Below are 20,384 nucleotides of genomic sequence, written 5' to 3'. Positions count from 1 at the left end.
TCACCTCACAGCAAGAAGGTCCTGGGTTAGATTTTCACCAGGGACACTGTTGGCACTGGAGGTATGACTCCCCATGCCTTCGCTGCCTATAGTGCCCAGGTGGGCTATCTCGTGAAAAGGGCCTTTATATGTGCAGTTTGCATGTTCTCCGTGTGCTGCCCGGCCGTTTCCTCCATATGGACTCCCACTAAAAACATGTTCTCCGTGTGCTGCCCGGCCGTTTCCTCCATATGGACTCCCACTAAAAACATGCAAGAAGATCGTCGTCTGAACAGCAGCAGTTGGAAGAAGTTGGTCCATGGGCTTCACTGCACCTGCCTGCCACTCGTGACCAGCCCGTGGAGGACAAGCTCCCACTCGTGACCAGCCCGTGGAGGACAAGCTGCCACTCGTGACCAGCCCGTGGAGGGACAAGCTGCCACTCGTGACCAGCCCGTGGAGGACAAGCTGCCACTCGTGACCAGCCCGTGGAGGGACAAGCTGCCACTCGTGACCAGCCCGTGGAGGACAAGCTGCCACTCGTGACCAGCCCGTGGAGGACAAGCTGCCACTCGTGACCAGCCCGTGGAGGGACAAGCTGCCACTCGTGACCAGCCCGTGGAGGACAAGCTGCCACTCGTGACCAGCCCGTGGAGGACAAGCTGCCACTCGTGACCAGCCCGTGGAGGACAAGCTCCCACTCGTGACCAGCCCGTGGAGGACAAGCTGCCACTCGTGACCAGCCCGTGGAGGACAAGCTGCCACTCGTGACCAGCCCGTGGAGGGACAAGCTGCCACTCGTGACCAGCCCGTGGAGGACAAGCTGCCACTCGTGACCAGCCCGTGGAGGACAAGCTGCCACTCGTGACCAGCCCGTGGAGGGACAAGCTGCCACTCGTGACCAGCCCGTGGAGGACAAGCTGCCACTCGTGACCAGCCCGTGGAGGACAAGCTGCCACTCGTGACCAGCCCGTGGAGGACAAGCTGCCACTCGTGACCAGCCCGTGGAGGGACAAGCTGCCACTCGTGACCAGCCCGTGGAGGACAAGCTGCCACTCGTGACCAGCCCGTGGAGGACAAGCTGCCACTCGTGACCAGCCCGTAGAGGACAAGCTGCCACTCGTGACCAGCCCGTGGAGGACAAGCTGCCACTCGTGACCAGCCCGTGGAGGACAAGCCAGGATGGGAAAAATGCAGAGGACAAATTTCACTGTGCCTCGAAGCGTGTGTGTGTGTGTTTGGGCTACGTTACAAACACAGAGTTCATCACTGCTACAGGTCCTCGGTACGTCCAAACTTGAAGACCATGCCCGCAAAGAAAATGAAAGCATTTTGCAACAAAATGGCAATACCAGGGTACAGAACAGGTTTCTGAGGCACTACGAAGCCTACGAACAGGATCCACAATGCGGCAATGAGGCAGCCAAAAGCCATCATGAAGCCAATGAAGAGCCACACGCGAGCTCTTGTCTGTCCCATGCAGCCGTCGCTGTAGCTGTCTCCTATCACTTGTCCATTTGACACAGCATTAATCATGAGAAAGGCCAATGTGGCGATGACTCCACAGGTGTGATAGGCATGATGAAACGTTGCGTCATCAGGGTATTTCACTGCTGCATCAATGATGATCCACCAGCCAGTGAAGAACAGGACTCCAGCAGCTACAGATGCAATGGTGTTTCTTCTGTCTCCCCAGTCCACATTGCACTCGCAGTCAACACACCGGATTCCGTCTAGAAACCCTGACATGACTTATTGTTTTGTTGTTTTCAACGTGAAAAAAGCACTTTCTTTTCAGATTTGATATGGATGAATGACTACAATGATTTATATCACCGATGTTGTCATTCACACTCGAGCAATTGTGATGTCACCAGTGATGTCACTCAAGCAATTGTGATGTCATCAGTGATGATGTCATCACCGATCAGTTAGGGAGGCTGGCTCCATTGATATTTTTAAAACCAGACTTAAAACATATTTATTCTCACAAGTATATTATTGGATAGTGCACTTTATTTTATTTTACTAGTATTTCTCTCATTGTGGTTGTTTTATTACCTGTTTTAACACCCCTCCCTTTAATTTTAACTTATTGTTCTTACTGTAGCTCTCATACCTTTTTTTTTCTTTTTTTCAAAATTTTATTTTTTAATAGAACAATAAACGAACAAGACAAACAGGCTCAGACAGAGGAAAAATAAAATACATACATCAATGACATTTGGCATTGTTAACGTGGTGCTACCAGACACAAAAGGTGCTTATGTGCTTGTGAGGGATATTACGCATAGGACCCCACCAAAGGGGCCCACATGAAACCGACCGGGCAAGCTGTCCTTCACCCCTAACCTTAGTCACCACTCACTAATCATTTTTAACCTCGTCTAAGTAGCCCAGAAACGGGTCCCAAATAGTTAAGAACTTTCTAAGCGAGTTGGTTCTCAGGAACCTGAGTCTCTCCATCTGTATAACAGAAACCATGTCCATCAGCCATACTTGAAAAGAAGGTGAGGAGGACTTCCATTCCTTCAGGATGAGTCTTTTGGCGACAGTTGTCCCCAGTGTCAGAGATTGTTGCACAGCTGTAGGGAAGTTCAGAGAGGACTCTGAGCAGCCAAAGATGGCGAGTTCCGCCTCTGGCTGCAGGGTTATTTTGTAGGCCGAGCAGTCAAATATTTTGGCCCAGAATCCTGTTAGTGAAGGGTAGAACCAGAAGGCATGAGATGATCATACTGTCTGCTTTTACTTGACTTTTCAACCTGATCATGCACTGTATCATGTATTATTGTACTGTTTTATGATGTCTTCTTGAACTGTAAAGTGTTTTGGGACCATGTCTCATGGTGATTTTACACTATAAATAAAACTTAATTGAATTAAATTGAATTGAATCAGTGATGTCACTCGAGCAATTGTGATGTCATTGGTGATGATGCTGCTAGTGGTTGGTTCTTATTATGATTAATATTAGCTGAATGTCAATTGTCTAGGCTCGAACACCCATTCAGCCATTTAAGCTGGACATTTAGTAACATGCCTGTAGAGCGGACGTTATAGCATAATATGCTATAACGTCCGCTCTACAACTTGTTGATAACAGCAAAGCACTGTCCAGTAGGTTTCCTCCAGGTAGTGGATGTCCCTCCGGGCAGTTCACAGGGCCAGCTCAAGAAGGACAGCTGTCCTCTAGATACTGCGTCAACTGGCTCCCCAAACTTTTTTAGGATAAGAGCTATACTTACAAAAAATAAAACTAGTCATGAGCTACTTCTTTTCTCCCTGTGCCCCCAAGTACATATTTAGCACATTTTACATACATATTTAGCACACTGTCTAAACAGTGCGTCGCTGTCCGTACTGCCACACTTCCTGAATGGTATTGCATCAAGGACTTTTTGATATCACATACAAGTGGATTTTATACAAGTTGGAAGTGGCAACATCTGTTATTTAGAAGAAGAGGGTGTTATGCATCGGATAGCGTCAAGTTTCTGGCTCAGGTAAATAATATTTTAAGACCTAGACGCGAGAGCTGGTCTGATGGGAAATGCTACGTGGGCCCCCCGGGCGCTAATGCTCAGTATGAGCGAGAAGTGCCCGGATCATCAGTGATGTCATAAATCCCTGATCCCACTGTGACATCATCAGTGATGTCATAAATCCCACTGATGACATCATCAGTGATGTCATAAATCTGACATCATCAGTGATGCTGGTCTCATTGGCCACACAGCAGCCGAGTTGCGGGCAAGGCCACGCAGCAGCTGAGCTGCGAAGCGGCCGAGCCTAGGAATCGAGCACGTGTATTTATATACTAGTAAGTATATAAATGGGAGATAAGGCTCTGTCTGTCTGTTTGTTTCTCTGTCCCACTGTGATGTCATAAAATCCCACTGTGACATCATCAGTGATGTCATAAATCCCACTGTGACATCATCAGTGCTGTCATAAATCCCACTGATGAAATCCCACTGTGACATCATCAGTTATGTCATAAATCCCACTGTGACATCATCAGCATAGTGGCCGAGCTGCGAATGCGAGCTGCAGGACGGGCGAGCCCACGTAGCGGGCGAGCCTAGGAATCGAGCACGCGTAGCGCGCAATATCCGGGGTACGGTGGCGCAGTCGGTAGCGCTGTCGCCTCACAGCTAGAAGGTCCTGAGTTCGATTCTCACCTGGGATGCTGTGGGCGCTGGAGTTGTGACCCCCCCATATCTTCAGTGCCTACTGCCCAGGTGGGCTATCTCATCGAAAGGGCCTTTCTGTGTGGAGTTTGCATGTTCTCCCCGTACCCCCCAGGGGGTTCCTCCGTACATAACCCCCCACTAAAAACATGCAGAAGATCGTCATCCGACCAGTGACGACAACATCTGAAGTTGGTCCCCGGGCGCTGGAAAGAAAAAGCGACCACTGCTCCTGGCCTGCCCCCTGGAGGAAAGGACAAGCCTGGATGGGTCAAATGCAGAGGACATATTTCACCGGCCACACGAGTGTGTGTTGTGGCCGCATGCATGTGTTGTAGTGTTCGTGTGACAATAAAGACGGGCTTCCGTCTGAAATCGTTTTTTTTTTTTTTTTTTTTTTATCCCTAGTCATTTTCAAACGTGATAAAAAATATAGACCCTCTCCAGACAATAGAGGATCACAATGGAAATAAGCCTTTGGCTTTATTGTGTACTTAATCCTCGGCATGTGTTAATGTATGTAAACTGTCTTCATTTGAAGCTTTTTTATGTGGATTTTACATTGTGTTAAATAAACTACTACTACTACAGACAGAAATATAGGCTACAAGCTGATGAAAATAAGCATGTACAGCTAGCCAACAACCAAGGTTGGGAGGGTTACTTTAAAAATCACACCCAGATGAGAAGTAAACTGTATCATCAGCCTATCAGTGTCTATAAATCACTGATGACATCACAATTGAAATGGCATATCACTGATGACATAGTATATGACATCACTGATGATGTCACAATGTCTATGACATCACTGATAGTCACAATTTCTATGACATCATCAGTGGGACTGGGACATCATCAGTGGCGCTGACGTTTCCCCAAACATGAAAATCTGCTTTTAATTTGAAGGCAAATTCACTTCCGACATTGACAGGTTTAACTCTGTCGAACTTGATACAGACAGCTTGGGAGTCTGCCGGAAATCTAAAGAAGAAGAAGAACAGACAGCTTGCGAAATGCATGGGGAAATGTCATTGGATCGGACGCATTGGACGTACAGCTAATCTGCAATGCAGTCTGGGAACTGTCAATTGCTTCGCTTTGGCAGCATTGGAGGGTCGGTGATTTAACTTACACACAGGGAGAACCGAAAATACTAAGAGAAATAAGAATAGCTGACATCTATCCGCAAGGCTTGCTTTTTAAGAAACACTGGCTGTTTGAATTGGGTGACACGGAGCCGCTGGGGCCCCTACGTTTCATACTGTACCCTGCTGCTAACGTGAGCTAGCTAATGTACGTTACCTAGCTATATTATTGACGTTGCCCGACGTTTTTATTCGTCCAACTGGGCACATGATTGAATGACAGTGGCTCGTCTATCTATATCCTACAACGGTAAGCTTTTATTATACACTACTGGGTTGCATTATTGATGTTATTGGTGTGCTAGTTAGCTGATGTTAGCGGGAGACACACCTCAGCTAGCTTAGGACAAGCTCTTTCTCACACAAACCAGGTAACTTGACGCCTCACCGCAGCTAACCAAATTTACGCATTCTCTTTGGCTTCGTTGTGTAACGTTATAATGACTTGCTCGAGATAGTTATTTTCTACCAGATAACGTTACGTTGCACACGAAGATGGCCTGTATTAGGCTAACGTCGACGTCGTTATGGGTGACAGGTGCTGTGTCTGCTGTGTTGACACTTGACAGTCTCCCTGCTATCTAGTCTACCTATACAATCTGAGTCTACCACAGTCAGCTAACCTTATAGCATGTCTGTCATTCATGTTTCCAAGAATTTACAGTTAACGTATTAGATCACACAACGCTGTTTTTTAAGTAACGTCAACGATACGTTACATGTTTAGTAACGATGAGGACATGTAATGTTGCGTTGTTTATTGGCAGATGTTCACGCCGCTTAAAATGTCACTTATGACCTTTTCTGAATTTGTAGGTGCCCATTCGATTTGGCAAGGAGTAGGCTATAATCCGTGCAGTACGTAACTACTATCAGAAGCATAATTTAAAGTTTTTAGTAATGCTTTGCCTGATGCTCCCACAATCTTCTAATACACTGTGGTGGTGGGAGTCAGCAAGCAGTTCTAATGGTGAAATCTTTTGAAATGTAATGTGCTGCTGCTTAGATCAAGTGTATGACAAAATGACCAGTAGACTCTCTGGACTCCTGAAAGGTGACAAGGTGTGCACGCAGGTGCACCCAGTAAGCAATACATTCAAAACGATACAAAGATAATGGCTTGTATTGTTGGGGCTGATAGTATTTCTATTTCCAACATAGCTTGTCAGCCTGGATGCATCACTACATCCCAGCGGGGCAAAGCTGTCATACAGTAGTAGCTTGCTGTCAGCTGCATCATGCAGTTCAAGATTCAAGATTCAAGATTTTTATTGTCACTCCATGGTACAAGTATCACGTGTGAAATTCTTGTGCTGTGGACTCCGTTTACAACATAGTACAAATGTAACAAGTTCAAGTTCAAGTAGTTTATTGTCATATGTATAATACAATGTATAATACAGGGCATATGAGTGCAAAAACAACAAGAGATACAATAGGTATTTACAAAGCGAATCGAAGCAACGAAATTGAAACAAAACGCGTTTACACTAAAATAAAAAGCCTATTTGTCTAAGAAGTTACGGAGCTCTCAGCGGGTCGCCCTCTCCCGGCGCCTCTCTCTCTTCAGTTTTTTTACACCCTGGACCTTATTTCCAGCTTTAAATATGATGTTTAAGTCACCCTGACAACTTCGGTTTGATTAGCATCAGCAGAAATGATAATCAGTTTGAACTGCAACCTGAAAACGAGGAAAACAGGGCATGTGAAATGTCTGTCTTGTAAATAGCTTATTTTCCAACACACACACAGCAGCTCATATGCTTATTATATCACATAATATCAGAGAGAGAACAAGATGAGAGCGATCTAATGTACCTCCGTGCCGCCGGTGTGGCACAGCCTGCTCTGTTTGCTGTCCATCATATAGGTATTCCTGGCTGCTCCTGGTATATGACGTTATTCCATACGGGCGGCTATTGAATTCAATTGAATCGCCTATATTCTCTAAAACAGATAAAAACCATCAGTGTATATCATGTTAAGCTACATAACAGCTAACTACAGTGAGTGAACCCTGCAAGTCACCCGGATGTACTTCTTTTCTTCTTCTTCTGTTTGGTTTTATAAGTTAAGTTAAGTTAACAGAAGGAGAAGAAAAGAAGTACATCCGGTTGACTTGCAGGGTTCACTGACTGTAGTTAGCTGTTATGTAGCTTACCATGATATACACTGATGATATTTATCTGTTTTAGAGAATATAGGCGATTCATTTGAATTCAGTGGCCGCCCTTATGGAATATTAGTCATATATGGATTACAAGCAGCAGCCGGGAATACCTATGTGACGGACAGCAAACAGAGCAGGCTGTGCCACACCGGCGGCTCTCATCTCGTTCTCTCTCTGATATAATAAGCATACGTATAAGCCGCTGTGTCGGAAAATAAGCTATTTTTACAAGACAAATACAGGCATTTCACATTCTCTGTTTTCCTCGTTTTTCAGGTCACAGTTCAAACTGATTATCGTTTCTGCTGATGCTAATCAAACCAAAGTTGTCAGGGTGACTTAAATATCATATTTAAAACTGGAAATAAGGTCCAGGGTGTAAAAAAAACAGAATTTTCCTTTAACAACACCACATGTCCTCAAGAGCCCATTTCATGGGGAGGTTGGCAGGACTGCCTTGTGAAGTACCAAACATGATGTGAAGTACAAAACAGGCCCATCCCTTAAAACAGGCCCATCCCTTAAAGGCCCAATCCATCAATACTCACTATTACTGACGCCGGTGGCCGTTAGTGTAACTGCAGGCAGCGTGTGAACGAGCTGACGCGCGGGCACCATACTCGCACGCGCACAAGCAGTTGCCTGGCAACAGCAGAGCTGTTCGTTGCTTTGTAACGTTAACTCAAAGTCACTTGAAAATGGCAACCTGGACAATTTATCGGTCAGATCAGCCTCGAGATGCCCAGGAAGGATTCTGGATGAATTAGGGGACGTTATTGTGGCATGTTTGGCCATGTTTTGGCTTGCGTTGGCTGTGGGCAAGTCGATACTCATGTTAGCACAAGCCAGGAAATAGCCTGCTCCCCCTGTATGTACGGTACCGTGTAATGCCTGGAGTTGACCAAACTGAACAATCAAACAATGTTTCAAAAGCATAACAGTAACGTTAGGCATATTTACGACTGTTAAAGCAGCTACGAGCAACTTTTTCGATTGTTATTAAACAGTATAAATTTAATATCAATGCATCACATCTTACCTCTAATAGTCAACTAGACCAAAGCCGTGTGTATCTGAGATTGCTCCCTTAGGTGATTATTAAGTCTATAGTCTGTCTAAACTCGCGCCAACAGGGGGCTCTCTAGAGCGACCGGACCGGGTAACCCGGAAGTGAAACGCGGAAGTGAAACCAGGAAGTGAAACGCAGCTGCCTTTTTACGCCGTTTGCGCTGCCTAGCAACATAACATAAACAATGTGAACGCCACGCATACTCGCGGGAACATCTCTCGTTATATTCTAATAGGTTTTTTGGAAGTTATTTTGTGGTTATGGCCGAAGTGGCTGCTGCAAACCGTTTCATTTCAATTCCTGATCTGCCCTGGCTACAGACACACTAACACTGGCCGATTCACTCGGGGTTCAAGCGAGACTACTCTGCGTTGGTATCGTCGACTATTAGAGGTAAGATGTGATGCATTGATATTAAATTTATACTGTTTAATAACAATCGAAAAAGTTGCTCGTAGCTGCTTTAAATTCATTATCCACACAAGACGGTAACGTTATTAGTGGGGCTGGTGGTAATTTCTATAAATGTAAATTAATATTAGTTAGCCGCGATTAGCATCAAGCTAACGTTACTAGTATGTGCAGTCCCACTGCAGTCAGAGCCTGCTGGCTGCGGGAAGTGGATACTCATGTTAGCACAAGCCAGTAAATAGCCTGCTCCCCCTGTATGTACGGTACCATGTAATGCCTGGAGTTGACCAAACTGAACAGTCAAACAATGTACCGTAAGCATAACAGACAGTAGGCTAACGTTAGGCATATTTCCGACTGTTAGATTCATAATCAACACAAGACAGTAACGTTATTAGTGGGGCTGGTGGTAATTTCTATAAATATAGCTAAATCTATTAGTTAGCCGCGTATAGCATCAAGCTAACGTCATGGTTCTAATAGGCAGACTCACAACCGCAGCTAACTACAGTCAAACAATAATGTTCCATGACCATAAGCATAACGGTAGTAACGTTAGGGTTGCATTACTTCACACAAGACGGTAATGTTAGCAGAGTTTCTGACCAGGTGGTCAGATACTTGTACTACGGAGTGACAGTAAAAATCTTGAATCTTGAAAATCCATTAGCAAGCAGCTAACGTTATCTGGTCAAAACCACATTACAGTAGCTACAAGCAGCAAGTTTCCTTCATGAACCGAAAACACAGTCCTGACTCTAGTTTCCCCCGATGTCGGTCACATTGCTGCTGTCTGGCCAGACGGGCTTCATTAGATAAATATTTATTTATTTATTTAGTGTGGACTTTTTCTGGAGTCTGTGTTGTTGTTTCCTTTAGCTAGCAGCTAGCGACGAACGTAACGTTAAAAGCTACTTCAGCCATTTCCTGTTAGCGTCTAGGACAATTAGACAAGCTCATGAACGCGCGCAGACGTCACATCCTCTAGCTGTGGCGGGAGATGCTATCCACTTCGAAACTGCGGTTTTTCCATCCATCTTCTGAACGGCTGGTCGGAGAGAAACGCCCCTGGTCGCCATTTTTAAGTTACGTCAAGGCGCATTCACTCAGTGCCAATAATAAACACTTTGTGCACATTTATTTCTCGCCAGAACCGACGGAATGGGCCTTTAAAACAGGCCCATCCCTTAAAACAGGCCCATCCCTTCCTGTTTCTCAGCTGTAGGAATGTGTCTCCGTCCCGTGGCCTCGATTGACATTCCATTCAAATCAGTTTTTATGAGGAGGATGTTTTAGACTCATTCATGCATTCGACTCAGACTTGTTTCGGAGGTCATTTCATGATTCAGCACAGCTGTCTTCTTCCCTTCGTCCCCGAACAGTTAAGAGCCAGATCTGCTCCTCCTGATTTATATGACTCAGTCAATAAAAACAGCTCTGGGGCGTCCCGGTGGCTCACCTGGTAGGAAGCGTACATGGCAGACCCGGGTTCAAATCCCACCCGTGGTCCTTTGCCGCATGTCATCCCCTCTCCTTACCTTACGGTTGGTTGTGTTATATGTATTGGGCTACTGGGGGGGGGGGGGGGGTGTATGTTATGTGTCATGTTCTTGGAAGATGTATGTTATGATCACCAATGTTCATGAAACATGTACTGACTGTTTTTTTTTGATTGAGTTCTTTATTGATAATGAACAAACAGTGTATACATACAGTATATACATGCACAGGCCCACCATTATCAAAAGGATAAAAAAACGCAATAAAGCTAACAGCTTGTTTCCATTGCGGTCCTGTGAAAACAAATGTTCTGTTGGACAAATAAAGCTACTGTATCTATCTATCTTTCCTGTCTGCCTAGTACTACTGTCCTGTCTAATAACCCCCCCCCCCCCAATAAAAATAAAAATAAAAACAGCTCGAACTGTTACACACCAGCAGGTTTTTACTCCACACTACTGATTTATAGGTTTTATGCTTTCAGGGAAAATTTGAAGTACTAGGAATCGCTTCCTACTGTAGGTTGGAGACTCTGGACTGACAGACAGACAGACAGAATACATCACTGATGACATCACAATTGCTCAAGTGACATCACTGATGATATCACTGATGATGACATAATTCACTGATTTATGACATCACAATTGTGACTGACACCTCCACAGAAGACACCGCCACAGAGAGACAGAGCCCACAGACAGAGAGCCCACTAAGCGCTTGTTCACACAGGACGCCGAACGTAAGCAGAACTGAAGCTTGAAGCACAAGCTGAACCTACACCTTACCTTTCACACAAGATGCCTTGTCTTTTCCTCTCAGCACCTACTCTCGCGCCTTGAACCCGCCCACAACTCCCAATTGACTTCATGCCTCATGGCTTCAGTGTCACGCTTGGAAATTCGGCGTCAGTCCTGAGTGATCACTTCGGCGTGGCGTGAGCGTGGCTTCGGCACGGCGTCAGCGTGGCACGCACGCGGGTGGTGTGAACGGCTTCGCCTGTTAACAAGGATGCCGAAATGAAACTTGTGTACAGCGTAGGTACAGCTTCGGTTGAGCGTTGCTTCGGCGTCCTGTGTGAACGGGGGCTAAGGGTGTATTCACACCTATCTCGTTTGGAGCAGTTGTTCCGAAACAGAGAGCGTTTTCCCCCTTGGTGCGGTTCGTTTGGGGGAGTGTGAACACAGCAATCGCACTCTGATGCGGGACAAAACAAGCGGACCGAGATCGCCAAGAAAGGGTGCTCTCGGTCTGCTTTAAACGAACTCTGGTGCGGTTCGTTTGTGGTGAGAACCTGATCCGACCTCGATCCGACATAACTGCAGGAAACAGTGTGCATTTTTTGATAAACCAGCTGCCGTAGTAGTAGTCCGCTGCGCTGTGCGTAATGGCCTGAAGAACGAGCATTTTTATCGTTTAAAAACAACATCTTCATTCTTCAGATCCTGTTAGGGCGACTTGTGAAACTAGCATTTGCATGGATAAACTTCGGGGGATTTTTGCATCATCACATCAGCAGTTTGAACTCGATCAACTTACCTCTGGTCTCCATTAAATAAATGAAAACAAGTGGTGGTAATCAGAGCCAGCCTTCTTTGTGATAAGATTGTCTGGTTCAATCAGACTGATTGCATGTCTTCCTCGAAATGTCCGTAGTCTATATTATTACATTATTTATTAATATTTTATTCGTGACAGGACAGGTGTTCATATGCGTAATCCTGTGAAGTCTCCGTGATAGTAATAGCTGAAGTTGCGAGGGTCTTTGATCTTCTATCTCCAAATTCCCGATAGCATAAATAAATAAATAAATGCATACAAATTAGGGGTGTCACGATACACTCAGTTCACGATACGATACGTATCACGATACTGGGTTCACGATAACGATACGATACGATACGATTTTAACAATATTTTTTTAAACTTGAATAATGACAATATATGACTGGAAAAGTAGTATTTTATTTGAAATGCACAAATACAAAACATGCTGTTGTGGGAAATTGTTATTACAATAACAACTAGAAAAAACATGAGATTGGAGATAAGGCTTATCTTGAAATAGAATGAGTTACACCGTCACTTAGATTTACTTTGAACTAAAAGGTTTCTCAGCAGTATAAATTCTCATTATGCATCTTCAGTTTTTCTTCAAACTCAAACAACAAGACTTTTCTTAGTCTATTTTTTATGCATCTTCAGTTTTTCCTGTCAAGTAAACAGTTTTGCCAGAAACTCAATTGAATGGTTTCTCTCCTGTATAACTTCTCATGTGTCTCTTCAGAGACTTGTTCAACTGAACTACTTTCCACACATTGAACTTCAATAAACAAAGACGTTTCTTTGTCTACTTTTGAAAAAAAAAAAAAAAAAAAAATTTTTTTTTTTTTTTTTTTTTTTTTCACGATATGAGATTTCATCTCAACGATACATATCGTGACGTTTTACTATCGCGAAATTTCGTGGGACGATATATTGTGACACCCCTAATACAAATACATAAATATTTTTCTCCCTCTCTCTTTCTCCCGATCCCTCCCTCTTTCTTTATCTCTCTCCTTGCACGGCGCACGCCCGACATAGCCTAATGTAGCCGAGGTCTAACAAAACCCATTCTTATAAAATCTCTGGGAATTATTTTTTCCATCCCGGGAGGCTATTAGCCTACCGGAGTGTCTCCTGGCAAATCCAGGAGGCTCGTTTGATTTGTGGCTGTGTGAAAACAATGGAAGGGCACAAATGCAACAATTGTATAAATTAAGCCCCTGAATCGGAACAAAGCAAACGACCTAGAGGTGTGAATACACCCTTAAAGACTTTGCACACAGAGTCAGTTTTTTCGTCCGAAATTGACGCACGAAAAAAAAAAAAAAAAACGACCTAATTTGTGTCAATCATCATTGACACACCGAGTCCGACAATTACGTCCGTCATTTAAGTTTTCGGACGAGGTTCGATTTTCCGCCGTAGTGTTGCTATTCACAATGAAAAATGGCGTCTGAGAAGTTAATTCACTTCGTCTCCCTGCAGCACAAAGCATTTTATGACAAAGCAGGAATACAGAGATTCGGAATAAAAAAACAGAATGTGCCGGGTGATTGCAGACCAGCTTGGAATGCGGGACGCTGTGTGTGTGTGTATGTATGTGTGTGTGTATGGGGAAGGGGGGGGGGAGAGAGAGAGACAGAGAGCCACACAGACACACTGCCAGTTGTGGATCAATAGGATCGCGGTAGTTTTCTTTTCGTTGCGAATCTTCGCAACGAATAATGGATAATTAACGCATCGGACTCAGTGTGCAAGGTATCTGTGCGTGACTTTTTTTACCGGATGACGGATTAAAAAAACGCAGCAAACAATTCGGACTGTGTGTGCAAAGACCTTTAGTTAGAATAGCCTCAGCCAGGAAGGATTTATTACATCACTGATGACATCACAATTGCTCGAGTGACATCACTAATGACATCACAATTGCTCGACTGACATCACTGATGACATCACAATTGCTCAAGTGACATCACTGATAACATCACAAATCGTGACTGACACCGAGCCCACAGACAGACACAGATGTACAGACACTGCCAATTTGAACTAAAGAAGATGAAGATTGACCCATTTATGATGTACAAGTACAATGGCCATAACTCTAAACAACGATTTGATCCACTCCCTTCCTCTCCTCCCTCCCTTTTCTCCCAGCCTGTCTTCCCTCCCTGTGGCCTCTATTCCTCCTAGCTGCTGGCGTGATGTCCTCTTAGCTGCTGGTGGGATGTACATATCTGACCCTGGTGTTGCACTGTAGCACAAGAATCACCCAGGAGAATGAATGCAGAGGAGGTGGAGCTGCTCAGTGACTCCAAGTACAGGAACTATGTGGCAGCAGTGGACAAGGCCCTCAAGAACTTTGAGTACTCCAGCGAATGGGCAGACCTCATCTCTGCACTGGGCAAACTCAACAAGGTAATGGTCAAATTGGTTGCACAAATTGTGGGTCCCCATAAAAGCACAGTAGCAATATGTTTTCAGGAGCCTAGATATTGCGACGAGAGACTTGAGTTCTGCTTTGGGTACTAGACGTTTAACAATCCATGATGTTGATTGAGCTCTTGTCTTTTAACACTTTTCCTGTCATTGACGGTGAAAACACAGATTGCCGTGTTTTCACCGTCATTGATAGATGGCGCTCTTGGCCACCTTATGAAGTGCTACTTCATCATCACTCCTAAAGTTGCCCAGAAGCAACGGTTATTGTCCCACAAAACCAGCAAGCGGAGAAAAGCAACAATCTCCCTTCAGGAGGAAGCTTCATAAAACACCTCCAGCCTGGTGCCTCAAAGCGGTGCAACAAGCTTTCCCCCCCGCGTCTGACGCGCTGTCACACAGACTCGTGACAGTCACTCAAAGCCGAAGGATTTTTTTCACCAGACGCTGGTAAACGTACACAAATCACTTCTCCTGTCATGTAGATTAGTAATCCGGTTTGTGAGCCCTCACATCGTGAACATTTCAGCCATCAGATATGCCCCCAGACCCGGGCAAGAGGAGAGTGTGAATGTGTGTCCCGCACGTCCCTTCTCTGAGTGTGGGGTAAAGCTCTCCCTCGCTCCGCTGGTACAAACATGCATTTTTCTCAGCTTTCTGCGACAGACGGGCGCTTTCGGCGAAAACTACCATAACTAAAGATCGGATGAAGGCAGAAACAATTTTTTTTTCTATGAAAGTAGAGGCTTTCTTCTTTCTTTTGACATATTCTGTGTTTACATAGTCATAGAAGAAAATATTCTGTGGGTCTTGGAGGATTAGTGAAAATGGTCAGAAGTTCAGAACTCTTGGTGGGAAAAGTGTTAACTGGAGTGATGCTCAGAAACGTATGGCTTTATGCGTCTGGGTTTCATCATTTTTGCACCCTGTCTTAGGTTTTACATAACAATGCGAAATACCAAGTGGTTCCCAAGAAGCTGACGATAGGCAAACGTCTGGCCCAATGCCTCCACCCGGCCCTGCCCAGCGGCGTCCACCGCAAGGCCTTGGAGACCTATGAGATCATCTTCAAGATCATCGGGCCCAAGAGGCTGGCGAAAGACCTCTTTCTCTATAGGTACTACTGTTCTACCATTTGCTGTGGGTAATGTGATGGAGTAATGTGATAGAGTATAATGTGATAGAGTAATGTGATAGAGTAATGTTATAGTGTAATGTGATAGAGTCATGTGATAGAGTCATGTGATAGAGTCATGTGATAGGGTAATGTGATAGAGTAATGTGATAGAGTCATGTGATAGAGTCATGTGATAGGGTAATGTGATAGAGTAATGTTATAGGGTAATGTGATAGAGTAATGTGATAGGGTAATGTGATAGGGTAATGTGATAGAGTCATGTGATAGAGTATAATGTGATAGAGTATAATGTGATAGAGTATAATGTGATAGAGTATAATGTGATAGAGTATAATGTGATAGAGTAATGTGATAGAGTAATGTGATAGAGTAATGTGATAGAGTAATGTGATAGAGTAATGTGATAGAGTCATGTGATAGGGTAATGTGATAGAGTAATGTGATAGTCATGTGATAGGGTAATGTGATAGAGTAATGTGAGAGGGTAATGTGATAGAGTAATGTGAGAGGGTAATGTGATAGAGTAATGTGATAGAGTAATGTGATAGGGTAATGTGATAGGGTAATGTGATAGAGTCATGTGATAGAGTCATGTGATAGGGTAATGTGATAGGGTAATGTGATAGAGTAATGTGATAGAGTATAATGTGATAGAGTAATGTGATAGAGTAATGTTATAGTGTAATGTGATAGAGTAATGTGATAGAGTAATGTGATAGAGTCATGTGATAGAGTCATGTGATAGGGTAATGTGATAGAGTAATGTGATAGTCATGTGATAGGGTAATGTGATAGAGTAATGTTATAGGGTAATGTGATAGAGTAATGTGATAGGGTAATGTGATAGAGTAATGTGAGAGGGTAATGTGATAGAGTAATGTGAGAGGGTAATGTGATAGAGTAATGTGATAGAGTAATGTGATAGAGTCATGTGATAGAGTCATGTGATAGAGTCATGTGATAGGGTCATGTGATAGGGTCATGTGATAGGGTCATGTGATAGGGTCATGTGATAGGGTCATGTGATAGGGTCATGTGATAGAGTATAATGTGATAGAGTATAATGTGATAGAGTCATGTGATAGAGTCATGTGATAGAGTCATGTGATAGTCATGTGATAGAGTCATGTGATAGAGTCATGTGATAGTCATGTGATAGGGTCATGTGATAGGGTCATGTGATAGGGTCATGTGATAGAGTCATGTGATAGAGTCATGTGATAGAGTGTCATGTGATAGGGTAATGTGATAGAGTAATGTGATAGTCATGTGATAGGGTAATGTGATAGAGTAATGTTATAGGGTAATGTGATAGGGTAATGTGATAGAGTAATGTGAGAGGGTAATGTGATAGAGTCATGTGATAGAGTCATGTGATAGGGTAATGTGATAGGGTAATGTGATAGAGTAATGTGATAGAGTAATGTGATAGGGTAATGTGATAGGGTAATGTGATAGAGTAATGTGATAGAGTAATGTGATAGGGTAATGTGATAGGGTAATGTGATAGAGTAATGTGATAGAGTAATGTGATAGTCATGTGATAGGGTAATGTGATAGAGTAATGTTATAGGGTAATGTGATAGAGTAATGTGAGAGAGTAATGTGATAGAGTCATGTGATAGAGTAATGTGATAGGGTAATGTGATAGAGTAATGTGATAGTCATGTGATAGGGTAATGTGATAGAGTAATGTTATAGGGTAATGTGAAGAGTAATGTGATAGAGTCATGTGATAGAGTCATGTGATAGGGTAATGTGATAGAGTAATGTTATAGGGTAATGTGAAGAGTAATGTGATAGGGTCATGTGATAGAGTCATGTGATAGAGTCATGTGATAGAGTGTCATGTGATAGGGTAATGTGATAGAGTAATGTGATAGGGTAATGTGATAGAGTAATGTTATAGGGTAATGTGATAGAGTAATGTGAGAGGGTAATGTGATAGAGTCATGTGATAGAGTCATGTGATAGGGTAATGTGATAGAGTAATGTGATAGAGTAATGTGATAGGGTAATGTGATAGGGTAATGTGATAGGGTAATGTGATAGAGTAATGTGATAGAGTAATGTGATAGGGTAATGTGATAGGGTAATGTGATAGGGTAATGTGATAGAGTAATGTGATAGTCATGTGATAGGGTAATGTGATAGAGTAATGTTATAGGGTAATGTGATAGAGTAATGTGATAGAGTCATGTGATAGAGTCATGTGATAGGGTAATGTGATAGGGTAATGTGATAGAGTAATGTGATAGTCATGTGATAGGGTAATGTGATAGAGTAATGTTATAGGGTAATGTGAAGAGTAATGTGATAGAGTCATGTGATAGAGTCATGTGATAGGGTAATGTGAGAGGGTAATGTGATAGAGTAATGTGATAGAGTAATGTGATAGAGTAATGTGATAGGGTAATGTGATAGGGTAATGTGATAGAGTAATGTGATAGTCATGTGATAGGGTAATGTGATAGAGTAATGTTATAGGGTAATGTGATAGAGTAATGTGATAGAGTCATGTGATAGAGTCATGTGATAGGGTAATGTGATAGAGTAATGTGATAGAGTATAATGTGATAGAGTATAATGTGATAGAGTATAATGTGATAGAGTATAATGTGATAGAGTAATGTGATAGAGTAATGTGATAGAGTAATGTGATAGAGTCATGTGATAGAGTCATGTGATAGAGTCATGTGATAGAGTCATGTGATAGAGTCATGTGATAGAGTCATGTGATAGAGTCATGTGATAGAGTCATGTGATAGGGTCATGTGATAGGGTCATGTGATAGGGTCATGTGATAGGGTCATGTGATAGAGTATAATGTGATAGAGTATAATGTGATAGAGTATAATGTGATAGAGTATCATGTGATAGAGTCATGTGATAGAGTCATGTGATAGAGTCATGTGATAGAGTCATGTGATAGAGTCATGTGATAGAGTCATGTGATAGAGTCATGTGATAGTCATGTGATAGAGTCATGTGATAGTCATGTGATAGGGTCATGTGATAGAGTCATGTGATAGAGTCATGTGATAGGGTCATGTGATAGGGTCATGTGATAGGGTCATGTGATAGGGTCATGTGATAGAGTCATGTGATAGAGTGTCATGTGATAGAGTGTCATGTGATAGAGTGTCATGTGATAGAGTGTCATGTGATAGAGTGTCATGTGATAGAGTGTCATGTGATAGAGTCTCATGTGATAGAGTATCATGTGATAGAGTATCATGTGATAGAGTCATGTGATAGAGTATAATGTGATAGACGGACACAAAGTCTTCAGCTGGTGTCCTATCTCAGCATCCCACTTTATGAGGCATTGAGCTTTCCTCAGCTGGCTCTTCCTGTTTGTCACTGCAGCTCCGGGCTCTTCCCTTTACTCTCCAATGCTGCTATGTCTGTGAAACCTGTGCTGCTGGGCCTGTATGAGACCTACTACCTGCCTCTGGGGAAGACCCTGAAGCCAGGCCTGCAGGGGCTGCTGACTGGGGTGCTGCCCGGTCTGGAGGAGGGCTCGGAGTACTATGACAGGTACGGAGAGCAGGCATGGAAACAAAAACTGTTTAAAAATACTATAGGAACCAGTAATAACATCTAGACATTTCATAGGAACAGCACATTGTTCTCTCAGGCATGACATCATTTTTTTTGTCCCGAATAAGGGATCCTGCTTCATTTTTGTGAAAGTTAATGCAATGTGAAAACATGAAAATGAATAGGGGTGTAAAATGATGGCCTTTAGCAAATTCCAACAACACTATTTTCAATTTCTTTTTCATTTATTATGGATTTCTTCATTTGTCAATGGTTTTGAAGCTGCAATTATATAATTACAAACGTAGTATCTCAGCGTTCTATGGCTTTGATTTGCACTATAGCGGTTAGCAAAACAAAAACAAAAAAACGTGTTAAAATATGTAATAACTGTCATATGTTATTTCTACTACTACCATTATTTCAACCATCTAAAGAGCAGAATTAGGGATGTGGATTTTCGGTTAATTTTACTTTCGATTAACTGACACCCTTAATCGGTTAATAATCTTTTCTTTTTTTTAAAGAAGTGCCATCTTAAGACAGCAGCGCGTGCCTGCACTCCAGCACTCATTCAGGGTTTCAAGACGGCATATGCAAGCATTATTTTAGAGTGTGCGAATCCGGTACTGCAGCTTCCCACACTACCAAATCCACCTGAATTTGACAGTCTTATGTATTATGTAGTCTGTCTTATGTCATCGATTAATGTCTGGAATAGATATTATTTTGCTCGCTCTTCCATGATCCAGATAGAGAGGCTGCCTCCCTCTGTGTGTGTATAGGAGGAGCAGAAGGTGGGGTCGTGGGGATCCCAGGCAGCTGGCCAGCGCTCTCACTCACTCACCGAAGCCGTTTTCACACATGCGCTTTATACCGGGAAATGACCAGAAAGCGGTGTAATGCCTTCATGTGTGAAAGTTGTTTTCCGGTATAAGCGCGACCCGGTCATCGCGGACATTTCACCACTTCGGAGGTTGTCACAAGAGCGGTATGTCTGCTTCATGTGTGGGCGTGCCGATTTCCCCCCCTCCCCTCTCTGCTCGCTCTCTGGCCAGTCCTTCAGTCCTCCTCAGTCAGCAGCCCGACACACAGGACAGACACAGCGAAAATGGCAGCGGCTTGTTCTAGTCTGAAGCCGCCCAACGCTTGTTGAGAAAGCAAATGCACGAAGCGAAATGTGGAAGTATTTTGCTTACGTTGCCGACAGCGAAGGCAAGCCCCTGGACACATCAACGAAGTGCCCCCC

At 43.5% G+C, this 20,384-nt stretch overlaps 1 protein-coding gene and 1 pseudogene across 2 annotated transcripts in view; one reads left to right on the top strand and one right to left on the bottom strand.

Annotated features, from left to right (window-relative positions):
* Nucleotides 1-1,251: 1,251 nt before the first annotated feature.
* LOC310780186 (transmembrane protein 50A pseudogene) lies at nucleotides 1,252-1,728 on the bottom strand (annotated as a pseudogene). Its single transcript has one exon. The product of its transcript is annotated as a transmembrane protein 50A pseudogene (transcript).
* Nucleotides 1,729-5,301: 3,573 nt separating this feature from the next.
* LOC310785425 (protein DOP1A-like) overlaps nucleotides 5,302-20,384 on the top strand; it is a gene marked incomplete at its 3' end in the record, with an annotated part of 19,735 nt that continues 4,652 nt past the window's right edge. Inside the window, exons 1-4 of the mRNA XM_083646488.1 lie at nucleotides 5,302-5,567; nucleotides 14,173-14,433; nucleotides 15,390-15,571; nucleotides 18,962-19,132. Of these exons, the coding sequence (XP_083502614.1) occupies nucleotides 14,296-14,433; nucleotides 15,390-15,571; nucleotides 18,962-19,132 (491 nt within the window). The 5' untranslated portion in view covers nucleotides 5,302-5,567; nucleotides 14,173-14,295. The remainder of the gene's footprint in view (nucleotides 5,568-14,172; nucleotides 14,434-15,389; nucleotides 15,572-18,961; nucleotides 19,133-20,384) is intronic.

The sequence above is a fragment of the Poromitra crassiceps genome (genome assembly GCF_964638095.1).
Source record: "Poromitra crassiceps genome assembly, chromosome: 1".
NCBI classification, from domain to species: Eukaryota; Metazoa; Chordata; class Actinopteri; order Beryciformes; family Melamphaidae; genus Poromitra; species Poromitra crassiceps.
Note: the sequence above shows the minus strand (reverse complement) of the source record. Positions and strands in the feature narration are given on the sequence as shown.